General features: G+C 44.0%; 1 protein-coding gene across 4 annotated transcripts; it reads right to left on the bottom strand.

The window, feature by feature from the left end:
• Positions 1-2132: 2132 nt before the first annotated feature.
• Positions 2133-14387, bottom strand: SEC11C (SEC11 homolog C, signal peptidase complex subunit). 4 transcript variants are annotated; one of them, XM_070627798.1, is made up of 7 exons: positions 14260-14387; positions 13788-14055; positions 11235-11344; positions 7539-7688; positions 4705-4824; positions 2967-3024; positions 2133-2333 (listed from the first exon to the last, which is right to left on the bottom strand). In XM_070627798.1, the coding sequence occupies exons 2-7, from the start codon at positions 13872-13874 to the stop codon at positions 2280-2282; spliced, it is 579 nt and encodes a 192-aa protein (XP_070483899.1). In that variant the 5' UTR covers positions 13875-14055; positions 14260-14387; the 3' UTR covers positions 2133-2279. The 4 variants fall into 4 exon arrangements, with proteins under 4 accessions (XP_070483899.1, XP_070483900.1, XP_008522839.2 ...); XM_070627799.1 differs by lacking the exon at positions 7539-7688 and having other exon boundaries at positions 14260-14339; XM_008524617.2 differs by lacking the exon at positions 14260-14387 and having other exon boundaries at positions 13788-14079.
• Positions 14388-15015: the final 628 nt, after the last annotated feature.

Genomic DNA, 15015 nt, shown 5'->3' with positions numbered 1-15015 from the left:
GAGAAATAAAGTATAAGCAACTTGGATGTCGCCATGCTGATTTTGTCTGCTCAGACACAGGCCTGGTTCTTGTTGAGGTCTTCTTGTTGATGTGTTCCAGACATTGAGACCCTCCGATAAAAGAACTTCCATCCAGCATTAACTCCCATTGCTTCCATTTTGTAACAACCAGCAGTATCTAAGAGGCTGGAAGACATCATTTTTTCTAACCAGCCACAATTAAATGGTACTGGCTGAGCAATGCTAAGGTTCTTGGGTGTCTTTGTCAAGTTTACTTCAAACTGTTAGACACGTGCAAAGAATCACCGAAAAGCTCAGCCACATTAAGAGCTTTTTAAGTTAATATTAACCTCCTACAGAACCCCAGGAAGATGATAAAATAGTAAAGTTTTGACCCAACACCTTAAAATGCCATTTTTGGTTAAGAGAAGAAAAATCTATTTTTCTTAAGAAAAGAGTTTATTAAGGGCACAAGAGAATAATGTTTTTAGAAGGCATCCTGTAAATTTTTTCCTTTCACTTTGCTGATTTCAACAGGATGAGGTCCATTATTGTCACAGCAGCCTATTTTAGTAGTGATAAAGGATTAGAGGGCAAGCTGCCCTCATGGTTCACGCCTGCGTCTTTACCAAGTCACATGGATCACGCCTGTGTCTTTACCAAGTCACATGGATCACGCCTGCGTCTTTACCAAGTCACATGGATCACGCCTCTGTCTTTACCAAGTCAGGAGCTCACTCAGCAAGTGACTGGACAGGTGTATAATGAGGCCTGGGTTTACAGTGAACAGGACGCACACATAACCACAGGTACCATCTATTGAGCTGGTGCTGCCCACACGTCAAGCACCATGCCAAGTGTTCAATGAATCATTGACGTGTTCCTCAGGACAGCTGGAGGCCTAATGCGCTTCTTATCCTCCAGCTGAGGCTGAGGGAAGTTAGGTAACTTGCTCGAGGCCCATAGGTGGTTAAGAGACTTTTAGGGATTCCAAATTCTTAGCTCAGAATTGGACAAACCTAAAAGAATGAGGTAGATTTGTAAGTTGTGACCAAAAGGACGTCAATGTCACATTGTTCAGTGAAGAGAGAACATTTTTTGTAAAACTCAAGAGTGCATTTGAAATCACCACTGGCCTCCTTTCTATTCCTCTAACACTTTGCTACACAGTGTGGTCCGGGCACGAGCAGCATTGGCATCCTCTGAGTGTTAGGAAGGCAGAGTCTTGGCCCCCACCCCAGACCTCCTGGGTCAGAATCCGCATCTAACAAGAGCCAGGTGTTCTGCATCCTTGATAAAGCTTGAGAACATTCCCTGCTGGGGGCCTCGACACTCACTGGAACCTCTTCTCCAAGGTTTACATGCCTCATTCCCTCTCACTTCTCTGAGCTCTGCTTGACATCACCTCCTCAGGTCTTCCCTGACCTCCATGTGGAAAGCACCACCCCTCCTGAAACCACGTCAGTTCATCATCTTTTCCTCCACTGCACCGTAAACTCCGTCCAGGCTGGGACTTTGCATCGCCAGCACCCAACAGCGGCTGGGGTACCAGCGCCTGATAGATAGTTTAATGAAGCATTATTTCATATGCAGGACGACATATGGTGCAAATATAACAAAATGAAACTAAAATAACGGACCTCCCTGAGAAATGGAAAAGGGAGATGGAGGAAAGAGACAGGCCCCTTCTACCCTCCTGTCCTTTTTGCAGTTTTTCAAAGGCGTATGCAACTATTCTTATACCTTATTAAACACGTTTCAAATAATTACCCAACTTTTGTAAGATACAACCCGCCACAAAAACAAAGCAGATGACACCTTTCCTTCTTCAAAGGTTTTAGGCTTTGTTATGCATCAGATTATACTTTAATAAATCAGAAACCATCTCCTTTTAAGGGCCTGTTGCTCCCCCTGGAAATGCCATTATGTTATGCAAAGAATTTTATTTTTGAAGCTAAGACATTACAACTATACCATGTGGACTACGTGTTGTCCCCACGATCAGGCCAGGCCCAGACACGGCCTGCCAGGTTCCTGCAGTGGCCCAGGCCTCACGCTCAGTTAAGAAGGACTACCAGGAGCGGCAGGTAGATGGGGGAGATTCAAATCAGAGCGGACAAAAGACAATAAGCTTTACTGATGAATCATTTATTTGGACAACACAAAGAGGTCTCCACATTGTTTCCTTTTATACATAAAGTGGAACAGCTCAAATATATTAGTTTTTCTCTTTTTCAACAGAATTCATTTCCATCTCGTCCCAGGAACTGCTTCTCATTTTAGGATTCACGTTTTAGTAACACATACGCACCCATTACAGCCAAAAGAGCATACTGTGAAGAAAACACAGCGGGAAATTACCGAGAGGTTGACAGATAAATTTGGTCTATAAATGTATCCAGATGAAGTCTGTTCAATACTGGACTGAGGACAGAATCAAAAGATGGCCTCTTCCCCACGCCTTGTTCTCCAAAGGAGATGTTCAATGCCACATTAGAACCCCAAAAAAGACATTGTTAGAAACCCAAAAAGACATTGATGGACTAAGATCAGAAACCCAACAAACACAACTAACGCACTACTCATTCCTGCATAGGTTTCCTATTGTTTTCAAGTGATTAAAAAATATACATAGGTATCACTTTTACTGAAGTTGGGAGGCAAGTATTACTGGGTCTACTGGACTACTTTTTTGGTATGTTTACAGATTTCCAGAATAAAAAGCAACAAATATATAGGTGCCATTTTAGAACACACACACTATAAACGTACAAGGCGAAAGTAGCTATTTTAAATAATTAATTTGTGTCAATAATTTAAATGATTATGTAAATTTGCAGTTAACTACAAATACTCTGCAGGAAAAATAACTAGCAAAACATTTTAAACAGACTGCATCTTTACAGTTGTACATGCAAAAGCTCCAATATATTTTTTTAAATACAGACACACACATAAATTCCTACCTTGAATTTTGGATAGTCATTCATTATTATGGTGACCATACCAACATATGGTAAAAACCTAAATTGTGAGATAAAAAACGAGAAATACACAAATTGTAATAAGATGATAGCAACATTTGAAAACACTATATCAGGCTGAAGAAACAAATCTTCCTTAGGAACACAACTCATGGGGGCAGGAAGGACAATATCCCCTCCTATCTCAGAAGGTTTTTTTAGGAAGAAGCATCAGAGCCAGCAGCCAGGACAATTTTCTAAGGAGACACGATTTGAGCTAGAAGGTCACCTGTCTTCACCTGCTGCATTCACCATAACAGAATTGAAATAATTCTTTGAGCCACTTGTACAAACGGAGTGGGCAACTTTCACAAATCTAGTTTTAAATTTTTTTAGCAGAGAAGTAAGATTCAGACAGTCTATATAAAAACCGCTGTTAGAGAAAGCTTTTAAAGCACAGGAATAATTAGTCTGTAACTGAAAGAATCATCATCATTTTCATTTCACAGTGCTTTTCAGATGTAACACACAAGTTTATTGGGCAGTGAATACAAACGTGACTCCCATAACTTACACCCAAACGTGATTATGATCCCAGAGAGAGAAGGTTCAGAGCAGAAGCTGGCTGATGATTATGCTGATAAAATTAATGTAAATATGTAATCAGTCTGTCCCAGGTCTCAATCATCGCCCTAATGGGAAACATGGTAACACACCCTCCATACGCTCCACTCTTATTTAAATCAGCAGCTTGGATCTCTTGCTTAAATAAAGCTTATCACCAGAGTGTCTAAAGATACAGCCCTGAGCAGCTGGAAGTCTCTCATCTCCCCACAGATGTGCAAGTGGAAACACAACAAAGTAAAAACAGTTAAAAGGTGAGCAGAGGAGGAAAGGCACAGAGAGAGGCCTTTTTACACCACATCTGATGAACCAAGCTGAATCTCAGAAAATGCTAAGTAGTGTGCTCCAGCCTCACAGCTGGTGGGATTTAGATAAGATAAAAAAAGACATTTCTAACAAGGCTTCAACATAAAAACAGTCACCAAGAGAGGGCAAGCATCACCTGTTTTTTTGCTTTTAAATAAGAGGTTATACTCTCTGCTGTGTCAGTCAGAAGCAGAACTCATTGCTGGGACAATTATGCAAAGATGAATATTAAAATATTTATCTTAGGGCTGTTTTTAGTAGTGAAAAACAGGAAATAATCTAAATGTCCAGCAAAAGAGGTCTGACTGGTTAAACAAGTTACGCTGCTCAGGGGAACAGCATGGAGCCATTGAGAAGACAGAGATGGAGGTCTGACAGAGAAAACTATTTCCAACTTCCTGTTGGGTAAAAAAAATCAAATTCTTCTATGCAAAATTATGTCATCTATGCGCACACACCTACATAGGCACAGGGAACAGCTAGGAAAGTGTTACACAGTGGTTATCTCTGGGAGGACTTCTTATAATTAAGTCAAATCCACAAATCACAAATCTCTAGGTGAGGATTTATTTCAAAAATAGAGTTCCACCCACGACATAGATAATAAACTTGCATTCAGTTTTAGATTTTAGGTCCTTATGAGCGCTGAGTTTTACTTAGTCACCACACTATAAACTAGAACTACTTATAAGTCTCCTGACATATAATATTTGTAATGAACGATTCTATTAGCCTATACATTTAGTTTGTTTGCTTCTAAACATTTTTGTGGTTTCTGACTGTTCCGTATAACTTAAAAGTTAATCCTCACCCTCTGGCTCTTCCCACCACGTCCTTCTTTTCCAGCCAGTTCTGGCCTTCTTTGTACAAGCCTCTATCATCGACTTCATTATTATCTCCTTTAGTCAGAAATTTGATGTCTCCATTATCTCTGGAAAGCAAAACAACGTCCTCTCAAAAATCATTTTCAGCAGAAGCATCATTAGAAAAATATAAGTTTACCCAACACTTTACAGTCAGATATGGGCATTTAGAAAAGCAGTCAAAGATAACTTGATGTTTCTTGGTCTAAGATGATTGCTTACAGATAACCATTCAACTAAAGCACAAATCTAGTGACAATTTTGAAGATTTAAACTCTAAGAGGCCGGCCCAGTAGCCAAGTGGCTAAGTTAGCATGCTCTGCTTTGGGAGCCCAGGGCTTTACCAGTTCGGATCCTGGGTGTAGACCTAGCACCACTCATCAGGGCACACTGAGGCGGCATCCTACATGGCACAACCAGAAGGACCTGCAACTAGAATACACAACTATGTACTGGGGGGGCTTTGGGAAGAAGGAAAAAAAAAGGAAGATTGGCAACAGATGTTAGCTCAGGTGCTCATCTTAAAAAAGATAAAAACAACAAATTCAAGTTACCCTGACAACCAAAAAGCTTGGCGAAGCACAAGGGCTCAGTAAGGCAACACTTAGCTTCCAGCAACTATTTCATTCTTAGTCCCCATGGACCAACTTATTAACATGGATTATAGTCCTCTTTACTCGAGATATGAACTTGGTCCCAGATCACACAGAACGGAGCACAAAGTAATTCAAATGCAAGCGTGCTCTTACATCTCCTCAAACTTAGTTTTCCTTGCCAAAATAGACAGTGTTAATGCATTATTTCCTTCACCACTGAGCAAAGTGGAGTAAAATCCAGTCTGCTAATTGTAGACTCCACTTTGTTATCAGTGACATCGCCAATTCTGACTCCTAGCGCCCCTGTGTACAGCAGAGGGAACCCTGCCCAGTCTTTTTTCACCATCCTCTCACTTTCCCGTGCTATCTTAGACAATGCTCCACAGCTACTCATAGGGTTTTCGTGGCCAATTTTTTTGGAAGTGGGTGGCCAGGTCCTTCTTCTTAGCCTGTCTTAGTCTGGAAGCTCCACTGAAACCTGTCTGCCATGGGTGACCCTGCTGGTATTTGAAACACCAGTGGCACAGCTTTCAGCATCACAGCAACATGCAACTGCCACAGTATGACAACTGACAGACTGTGGTATGGTTCCCCGATGGGGAAACGAACCCAGGACGCAGCAGTGAAAGCACCGAATCTTAGACCACCAGAGCTGGCCGGCCTAGACACTAGAAACACAACATTGTAGCATTACAGAGCTATAAACAGGGTCTTCTTTCAATGATGCAAATGGAAAAAATGCATTATTATAATTTGATAAAATATTAAAAGCCCACAAAGATTTGAAACCACACCAAAAGGAGCAAGCTGATTTGTAGCTATCGTTCAAGGAAATCAATAGGATACAAATCCGGGCAGTCTCTCACAATTGATGCAAATTGCAGACAATCATTATTTCCTCAACTTTGAACAATTTCTCATCTTTAGGAATTATTTTTAAATCAAGTGAGAGTATTGTCACATTACAACTGAGCATATTTCTCCATCAGTAAGTTAACAAGCAGGGGCCGGCCCCGTGGCCAAGTGGGTAAGTTTGTGCACTCTGCTTCGGGGGCCCGGGGTTTTGCCAGCTCGAATCCTGGGCATGGACATGGCACAGCTCATCAGGCCATGCTGAGGCAGCATCCCACATGCCATAACTAGAAGGACCCACAACTAAAAATACATAACTACGTACCGGGGGGCTTTGGGAGAAAAAGGAAAAATAAAATCTTAAAAAAAAAAATAAGTTAACAAGCAGACATCAAGTAACATTAGTGCAGTACCAGGGTATTAATACAAACTGACAGAGTCGTTCTAATGTTTAGGATAAAATGAAGGGAATATCTTAAGTATCAACATCTTTGGGGAACACCTGGAAGCAGTGAATGGAATGGGAAATGTACAAATAATTATGGTGCACACACACACACACGGGATGAGAAATGTTCCATTATTTAAAAAACATAAATATACATATCTAACTTTAATTCCCTAACTCATGCAGGTAAAAATGCTACACTGAGCAGCATAAAGGTAAACGAATAATCAAGCATATAAAACGTGACATTTTTGCTAATCATGTGACTGTATTCTCTAACAGGAACTTAATATATTTGAGCTAGAAGTGATTGTCTCTGGTTCCCAAAAAGTGTCTTAATAAGTTACCCTGGCATTTAAGGGAGAGGCAAGGCCTTCTGCGGGGCAAGAATTAACACAGGATATGCAAGGACCGAACTGTGGGATGAGCTGGGGAAAGGAATTTTATCCATCCAGGGCTAATTTTACCTCTGAGAATGCCACTTGGTCCAAAGTGACATAGAGAAACAGGTAGCTTTCTGCCTTTCAGAAAACAATTCTCATATCAAAATAATCCAGTTATAATGGGACCTGATTTTCTTCGAGACTCCTTCAAATAATTAATACTATGCTACACTACATTCCCCCTCACATTGTGCAGCAATTCAAGTTTTTCAAGTGCTTTAGTAAACGTCAGTTCCGTTAACCGTCACAGTGTGAGTTACTGAGGGTAAAGTATCATCATTCGCGTCCTACAGACTGAGTCAAGAAGCAGATCCGAAGACCCCCAATTAGTAAATGGCAGAACCAGGAACATAATCCAGGCTTTCGCTACTTTTTACTCAACTATTAAAACTGTCTACCAAAAATTTACAAAACACCACCAAAAAGAAGTAAAGCCTCTTTACTTTTCATGAACTTTGATTACTCTGTGAACTATTGGAATGTCTCGTCCTTCGACTTTAAAAACGACGATTTCTCCAGCTCTTATAGGGTCTTCCCGGAAATTCGTTAGGAACAGAAGGTCGCCCCTGTGAAAGGCCGGCTCCATACTGCCACTAGAAAGAAACACAAAATCACATCTAAATTACCCTGGGTTCACCAGGTGAATATTTCAATTCATAAAGAATATAATGAACACATCAGTTAGAGTTTCAACTTTCATCAATAGTCAAGTAGGTCTATGAGTTATAAAAGAGGCCACGCTGGTTTCCTCCTGACGCTCAAGGTGATGACACTAAGTGGGAAAGGAAAAGGTCTCTTCTTAGATGTAAGTATGAAAAGGGCACTAGCAGGCCCCTCTGCATTTTGTATTAGGGAGAAAAAAGAATCAAGAATAATGTGGATTCTTTGGAGTAAAAGCCGCTAATTTCTAGCCTTAAAAAAAGTCCTACATCTCACATACGTTACTCTTTTCATTCAGAATTGCAGACTCTGAAAGCTGGTTAATACTCTAGGGCAATTCTTAGGTGTTATGGTGTATCCCCAGCACCCAAGACATGAACACACTCGTGCCAGGAATGAGAAACAAACAAAGACCACACTTAAGAGGATGATCGATCCCAAAGTCACACGGAGGCTTGGGACAAAACTCAAACCCAAGTCTTTTGATTCCTGCACGTCATCCTTTCGATCATATTCTACAAAAAGCCCAATTCTAACAAACGTTGACTGTTTTTGTTGTTGTTGTTTGCTAATTTTTTTTTCCTTTTCTCCCCAAAGCCCCCAGTACACAGTTGTGTATTTTTTTAGTTGTAGGTCCTTCTAGTTGTGGCATGTGGGATGCCGCCCCAACATGGCCTGATGAGTGGTGCCATGTCCGCACCCAGGACTTTAAAGAGGGGAACCCTGGGCTGCCAAAGCGGAGCACGCGAACCCAACCACTCAGCCAGGGGGCAGGCCCCACAAATGTTGACTGTTTTGATGAGGAGGTGAATAAATAATCCCACATAATACCAGTTTAAACCCATGCCAAAAATCTTTGATGGATTCAAAGTAAATTATAATCTAGTGGAAGCTGAAATAATCAAAATAGAATTCATTTTACATACAGTCATGCTTTGTTTTAATGCACGAGCAAATAAGACCTAGAAATATGACTGCAGGAGTCGTGTAACCAACAATAAGCAAATGTGTTGAGGGCAGGAAAGGGGAGAAAGAACCAGACTAGTGAAGAAATGGGGAGCTTTAAAGGAAAATGTTGAGTTCACAATGGGAACAGCTCAAGAAGTTGGCCCCCCTATACCTCCCAGCTCTGACACCCCTTAAACTTATCACACGCTCGGAATGCAGCAAGGAGAAGTGCACAGAGACTGGCTGGTCACTAAGTACCTGCTGATGTGTTTATTTTTAAGTGGAATCAGTGACACCAAGTATGGTAATAGATCCAGCATTCAAAAATAGGAAATCTGAATAAAAAAGGTAGAGAGGGCTAGCAACATACATGACTAAGAGGGAAAGAGAGAGAAAACATCTGGGGGGAAAAAAGTTAGGGTTTTTTTTGTCCCCCAACGTGGAAGTTTATTTTGTTTTCTGAAAATAAAACATGATTGCTTCAGGGTTTTGTTTCCTTCTCAAGAGTAATTAACGGCTACAATTCTTAAGACGTTTTCTTCATCTATTGCTTCATCTTTACTCTTTCAACAAAATTCCTGAAGACAGACAATAGGAAGCTGTCTCTAGAAAACCATCTTAGTCCATGACAACAACTAAGAATTGCAGCTAGAAAGACCTCGGGACAAGCCTCAGAGGCAGGAGAGTCACTGCAGTCTGGCATCAAGAGTCATTATCACGTCCCACAAGGAAAGCGGTTCTTTGAAATGTTTCACTAATATCAAAGTACACTTCTCTCCTCATGGGCCGGGGATTCCCCCAAGGTCACACATCTCTCGTGATGTCAACAGTTTATGTTGACAAACCAAAGTGCTTTAGAATTGTAAAGGATGTTTTAAAAAAAAGTCCCTAGATACTGCAATTTCACACCAATTTTGGTGTGCAAGACTGTCTGTGTGATTTAAGGAGAGCCAGAATGTCTCGGATCTAGTTTTGGCTCTGCCAAAAGTTAACTGTGAGATGCAAGTGACTTGGCCTCGCTGGGCCTCAGGTTCCTTATCTGTTGAGTGAGAGGGCCCATCTAAATCTGAGGGTATTAATTTCCTCTTTTTTTAAAACAGCCTTAAAATCCTTCCCTCAGATGCAATCTTACCAGGAAGGATAACCACATACAACACATAAAAGTGGAGCTGTCATAAGTGAAGCAAGGCTAAGGTATCTAGAATCCAGGAGCTTGGTCCCCTCTCCCTCCTAACCTATCCACCTGGACCCCTGGGCACTCCTGGAGCACAGCGTGAAACTCAGCGAATCAGAGGTCCCCTGAGCTCCATCTGTGATCTATGCTCTCCTAAGGCTCCTAAATTTCTGGAAACACCGTATCTCTACAAGTGGGCCTGTTGGCCAGCCACAAGAGAGTGGCCTGGTGAAGCCAGGGGCATGGCTAAAGCCCCATGATGTGGCAGCGGGCCCTAGTAGAGGGAAAGAGCACCGGCTTGGGAACCAAGCACCCTGCATGCCGGCCTTGGCTCCTGCCCTGGCCAGCTGTGACCCTGCCCCAGCCCACTGCTCCACCTGCAAAACAAAGGGGCTCCACTCGCACCCACAAGAAGACTCAACGATCTAGGACACATCGGACAGAAAGAATCCTGAAGCACCTAAGGGCTCCCAAACATGTAATTTTAATTTACTCAGCTTAAATTATTTATATAATTTCAAATTGATTAAGTTTTTCCCCTTGGATGACTTCATGGCTACATCAAGTTAACAAAAGTATTAACTTTTCTAAAGTAAACAGGCTGTGCTTTATAAGAGTAACAGTCTCAAGAAGAGAGTAGAAAGAATACTAATACAAGAGTATTACAGGGCCGGCCTGGTGGCGCAGCAGTTAAGTTCGCACGTTCCGCTTCTGGGCAGCCCGGGGTTCGCCAATTCAGATCCCGGGTGCGGACATGGCACCACTTGGCACGCCATGCTGTGGTAGGCGTCCCACATAGAAAGTAGAGGAAGATGGGCACGATGTTAGCTCAGGGCCAGTCTTCCGCTTTCAGCAGAAAGAGGAGGATTGGCAGTAGTTAGCTCAGGGCTAATCTTCCTCAAAAAAAAAAAGAGTATTACAGAAGCAGCTTGAAAAAATACTAGACACTCTGCTAGGCACTGGAGATACATACTCCCTGCCTATTTGGTACAAAGAAAACCAAGTAACGGTTTTAAATTACTTATGTTTAAAAACCAATTTGGACACAAATAATGCACTAATACCACATTATTAAATTGTCATTTTATGTGGATTAAAATAATAAAATACAAAAGCAAATATATCGCACTGGAGCATTAGCATCGACATGATAAAAGCTCTAAAATGTCTGTTGGAAAAGATAAGATTTTTCAACAGATGCCAAAGAAAGTGAAATACTCTCAAAACAACTATCAATAATGAAGACTCTAATACTTTATCAATGAAAGCTCTGAGTCTTGGCTGTCACGCAGCCTTTCACTCAAGGCAACCCTGCTCCTCGGTCACGGGCAGCAGGGGGACAGGCTGCAAGACCCACCTCAGCACCACCACGATGGGGCTCTCGCTGCCAGTGAGGACGATCAAGCCTTTCCAGATCATGAGTGCCGAAGACACGATCATGGCAAAGTTTAGAACCTGGTAGTAGAGCTGGAACGAAAAAGGCAAAACCCAGAGTGAAAACCAACGGCAGAATACTCACGAACCCTAAGCTGGAGGTGTGCTTCTTAAAAAACAAACAAAGCAAAGCTGTGATTTTAGGACATGAAACTCACTCTCACAAACTGCAAAATTAGGTAGGATTTCAACGTTTGTCCATGGAATGAGCCTTCCACATATCGTCTCTCCTTCAATGAAAGAAAAGGAGAAAAAAACCAGAGCGATTTGTGGGACCTGCTTTGTGAAAACCTCGATAAACTCTACTTACCTCTCTGGGATTTTCCAGAACCTTCAACCCTGAGTGGTCCCACTGCTCAAGTCCTACCACTAGGCCTCCTGCTCTGGTGTAGAGTGCGGGGCCCACCTGAGAGCCGGGCACACACAGCGGGGCTCCCCTAGAACCCGTCCTCAGCCCCATGCCCAAAGCGGCCCCAAATGAGGCTTCTGAGTCCTACAGTACTCAGCAACGAGGCCACGCTGCATCTGAAATTACATTTGAAAAGTGAACAAAAACTTTAAACACCTGGACGCTTAAATTTTCAGTAAATGTTTTAAAAGATGAACAACAAATCTTTGGTTAAGAACCCCAGTGGGAAGGCCACCTGAGTCAATATCCAACTCTAAGCCAACCCCCAACACACACCTTAGCCCACTGAGTTAAGACCCACAGGACTTGTCCTCGGCCTTCCCTGTACCTCACATGCTGAAGCACAAGGGTGCTCCTTGCTGACAGCTGCCTGACACACCTGCCAACCCCTGGGGACTAAGAGGAAAGCAACACCTGCCCACGTCACAACAGCCTGTCGGTCTGTGGGTGAACTGTTAGCCCAGATGTCCACCATCCTCCAAGAGGCTGTAGGAGCAAAAGCCACTGTGCCTAGTATGACTCAAAATGTCAGCATCCACCCTTACAGTCCTGCCTGGTGGCTCCGTTTCAGTACCTGCCTCAATCTTCTCACAACTCCTGCAGTGGCCCTGGGTGATCTGAAGAGCCATGTGGATGGCCCACCTAACACTCTGGCATCTCAATTCCTGGACCTTCTCACCTCCAACGACCTTCTGCAACTCTCAGCATCATCCCTGGAACTGAAACTGCCCGCGCCCATATCTCTAGTTCAGTCATCGCCTCCCCCTGACCGCACCTGCCTGCTCTTCCGGCATGCGTGCTCCCTACAGGCAGGACTCCTTTTTCAGGATCCCAACCCTTCGCTTGTGTCTTTCCATCCTCGGTGTGCATGCTGTTCCTCGCAGGAGAGTATCCACATCCTCCAGGAGGCCTGGCAGCCCTCACTCCAGGACCTTCCGTTTACCCCTCCAGGGAATTACCCTCCAGACCTCTCCCTGGGAGGGGAAGACCTCTGAGTGGAGTTGGGGAGGACAGCAGGGGATCTGCTTCTCAGTTTTTCACCCAATCTAATTTATTTTAGCCCCGCCTCCCCTTCGCCCCCAGTTCTGGAGATACTTGGTACTGCCAATTCTGGAGTCTGTTAGGAGTCTGCGAGGAGTCTGCAGCATAAATAGTGCAGACTTATTCCTCAGTTTCCCCCACTGCTGGCTCCAGCTGTCAGCTGCCACACTTCCATCTGTTTTCTAGCTTCTAGGATTTGATGGATCTTATTTCCTTTCTCAGGCTTCCTATCTTGGAGTAACTGATGACTTTTCAAGTCCCTTTATTACAGTTTTGGTGGTATTTCAGAACAAGTGTGATTAGATAATCGAGATGCCATCTTAACTACCTACCAGCTTACCCTACTAGCTTTCCAGAACACCCTTTTGAAGTGAGCTTGGAACCAGGACTCAGATCACACGGCTGTGGACAACATCGTTTCCCTCAAACACCCAAATTTAATTTTCACTGAGACATAATGCAGGGTTATGAGCTCTTCTTGAAGAATGAATACAGTTTAAACGCAGTTTTAAACACAGTTTAGATATAGTTTAAGATGCAGCAAATACATTTTTAAAAATGCACAAGGCCTGGAGAAATGGGGCTGAACACTGTCAGGAAGTCTCAATAGGGATGTGCCAGGCGGATTCATAGGGTTCGGACTTCAGAGAGTGTAGACCGGCCCTGACAGCAGTGGTTCTCAAACTTCAGCGTGCCCTAGAACTTCCTGGCGGACCTGAGGATTTACATTTCAAACAAGAAGCTGCTGTTCTGGGGACCACAGTTTGAGAACCACTGCTCTGTACAATTGGTTCTCAGTCTTGGCTGCACACGGCAATCACCTGGGGAGTCTTTGGAACACAGTATACCTGGTCTCCATCCAAGACCACTGAATCAATAGGAGGGGAGGAGTGCTGGCATCCACGTTAAATGTATTTAACTTCGCTGGACGCCGTTCTTGCCGGAGCCCTCCCCGGGAAACTCCGACTCCCCGCAGTCGCAGCCGGTCCCGACCCTCGGGTGCGCCCCAACGCGGGCCTCCGTTACCTGGCGCTTGTTCATTTTCCTCAGGTCCCCGAAGATGTCCAAGCCGGACGCGGGGAGATGCGTCCCCACGGCGCCCGCGCGCACCATGGCGGGGTCTCTGGGGGCCGAGGAGGCCCGCGGGCTCGGAGTGTCACAGACAGCTACGGAGCACCAGCCCGGCTCGGGCTCACCAGGCCCGCGTCCTTGCGGACCGCGCGACCAGCGACTCGCTCCAGCGTCTGGGAATTGTAGTCCTTCGAGTCTTGGCCACCAGTGTACGTGGGAGGAACTGGAAGGGAAAAAAAACTATCACTCCCAGAATGCCAAGGGGCGAGAGCCTTGTCCAGTGAAGACCCAGGACTCCTGGGAGGGCAGCGACGGGCCTCGGGAGCCTGGTCCAACCCTTGCGAGCGAACTTGGGGGAGGGTGTGATCCTAAATATCGCACGGGCAACTAGGGGAAGTGACTACCCAAGGGGAACTGAATTCCTTACGACTCTGGTCAGGCGCCGAGAGGACACCTAAAGCTTCCTCGCTTTCACCTAGCCGTGTATCTTGGGCATTGGATGACTGCGCCGAGAGAAGGCGGGGCTTCTACACTGGTGGCGGGCTGCTCTGACTCGGGGAGGAGCCTAAAGATGGGCAGGGCGGGTGGGCAGGGCTTGGAAGAGGCGGGAGTTTTGAAGCCACCGAGTTCCGCGCTCTGCAAGGAAGCATGTTTGTATCCTCTTGACCATGGTTGTGTCGCAACGGATATTAATTGAATGAATAAATAACCATCTAATTTTATACACGAACAAACAGAGGCCCAGAAAGGTTAAATGACACGGCCAAGGTTAAGTGGCAGATTCTGGAATAGAACTCAAATTTTACAATCTCCAAATTCTGGACTACTGCCGTCGTGATCAAGGATTATCTTTAGGTCATTCATTCACTCATTTATGCAGTATTTATTTCATTCACTTATTCACGAGTCTTTTTGGAGCACCTACTATGCATCTGGGCTTGTTCTACGCACTTGAGAAACTTCAGCGAACAAAACAAGCAAAGATCCCTGCCCTCATGAAGCTTACATTCTAGCAAGGGGATATATGATAAATAAGAAATTATTCAGTACCTAGAGGGTGGTGGTGCTATGGAAATAAGAAAAGGAGATAAGAGCGATAAGCCGCTCTGGGAGAAGGCAGAAGGTTGCAATTTAAGATATCCCAGAAGCTGACTCACTATGAAGCTAATGAAAGATAAGCTTT

The sequence above is a fragment of the Equus przewalskii genome, chromosome 7 (genome assembly GCF_037783145.1).
Source record: "Equus przewalskii isolate Varuska chromosome 7, EquPr2, whole genome shotgun sequence".
Taxonomy (NCBI): domain Eukaryota; kingdom Metazoa; phylum Chordata; class Mammalia; order Perissodactyla; family Equidae; genus Equus; species Equus przewalskii.
This window is presented reverse-complemented; position numbering and strand designations above follow the sequence as displayed.

What these genes read in the sequence shown, in the direction of transcription:
- SEC11C (XM_070627798.1), bottom strand. Translation starts at nt 13,874, where the DNA reads ATGGTGCGCGCGGGCGCCGTGGGGACGCATCTCCCCGCGTCCGGCTTG. An exon ending in GGAAAATGAACAAGCGCCAG is followed by an intron (nt 11,345 to 13,787) that starts GTAACGGAGGCC and finishes TTTTCGTTCCAG; the next exon opens with CTCTACTACCAGGTTCTAAA. An exon ending in ATGACTATCCAAAATTCAAG is followed by an intron (nt 2,334 to 2,966) that starts GTAGGAATTTAT and finishes TTTTCTTCACAG; the next exon opens with TATGCTCTTTTGGCTGTAAT.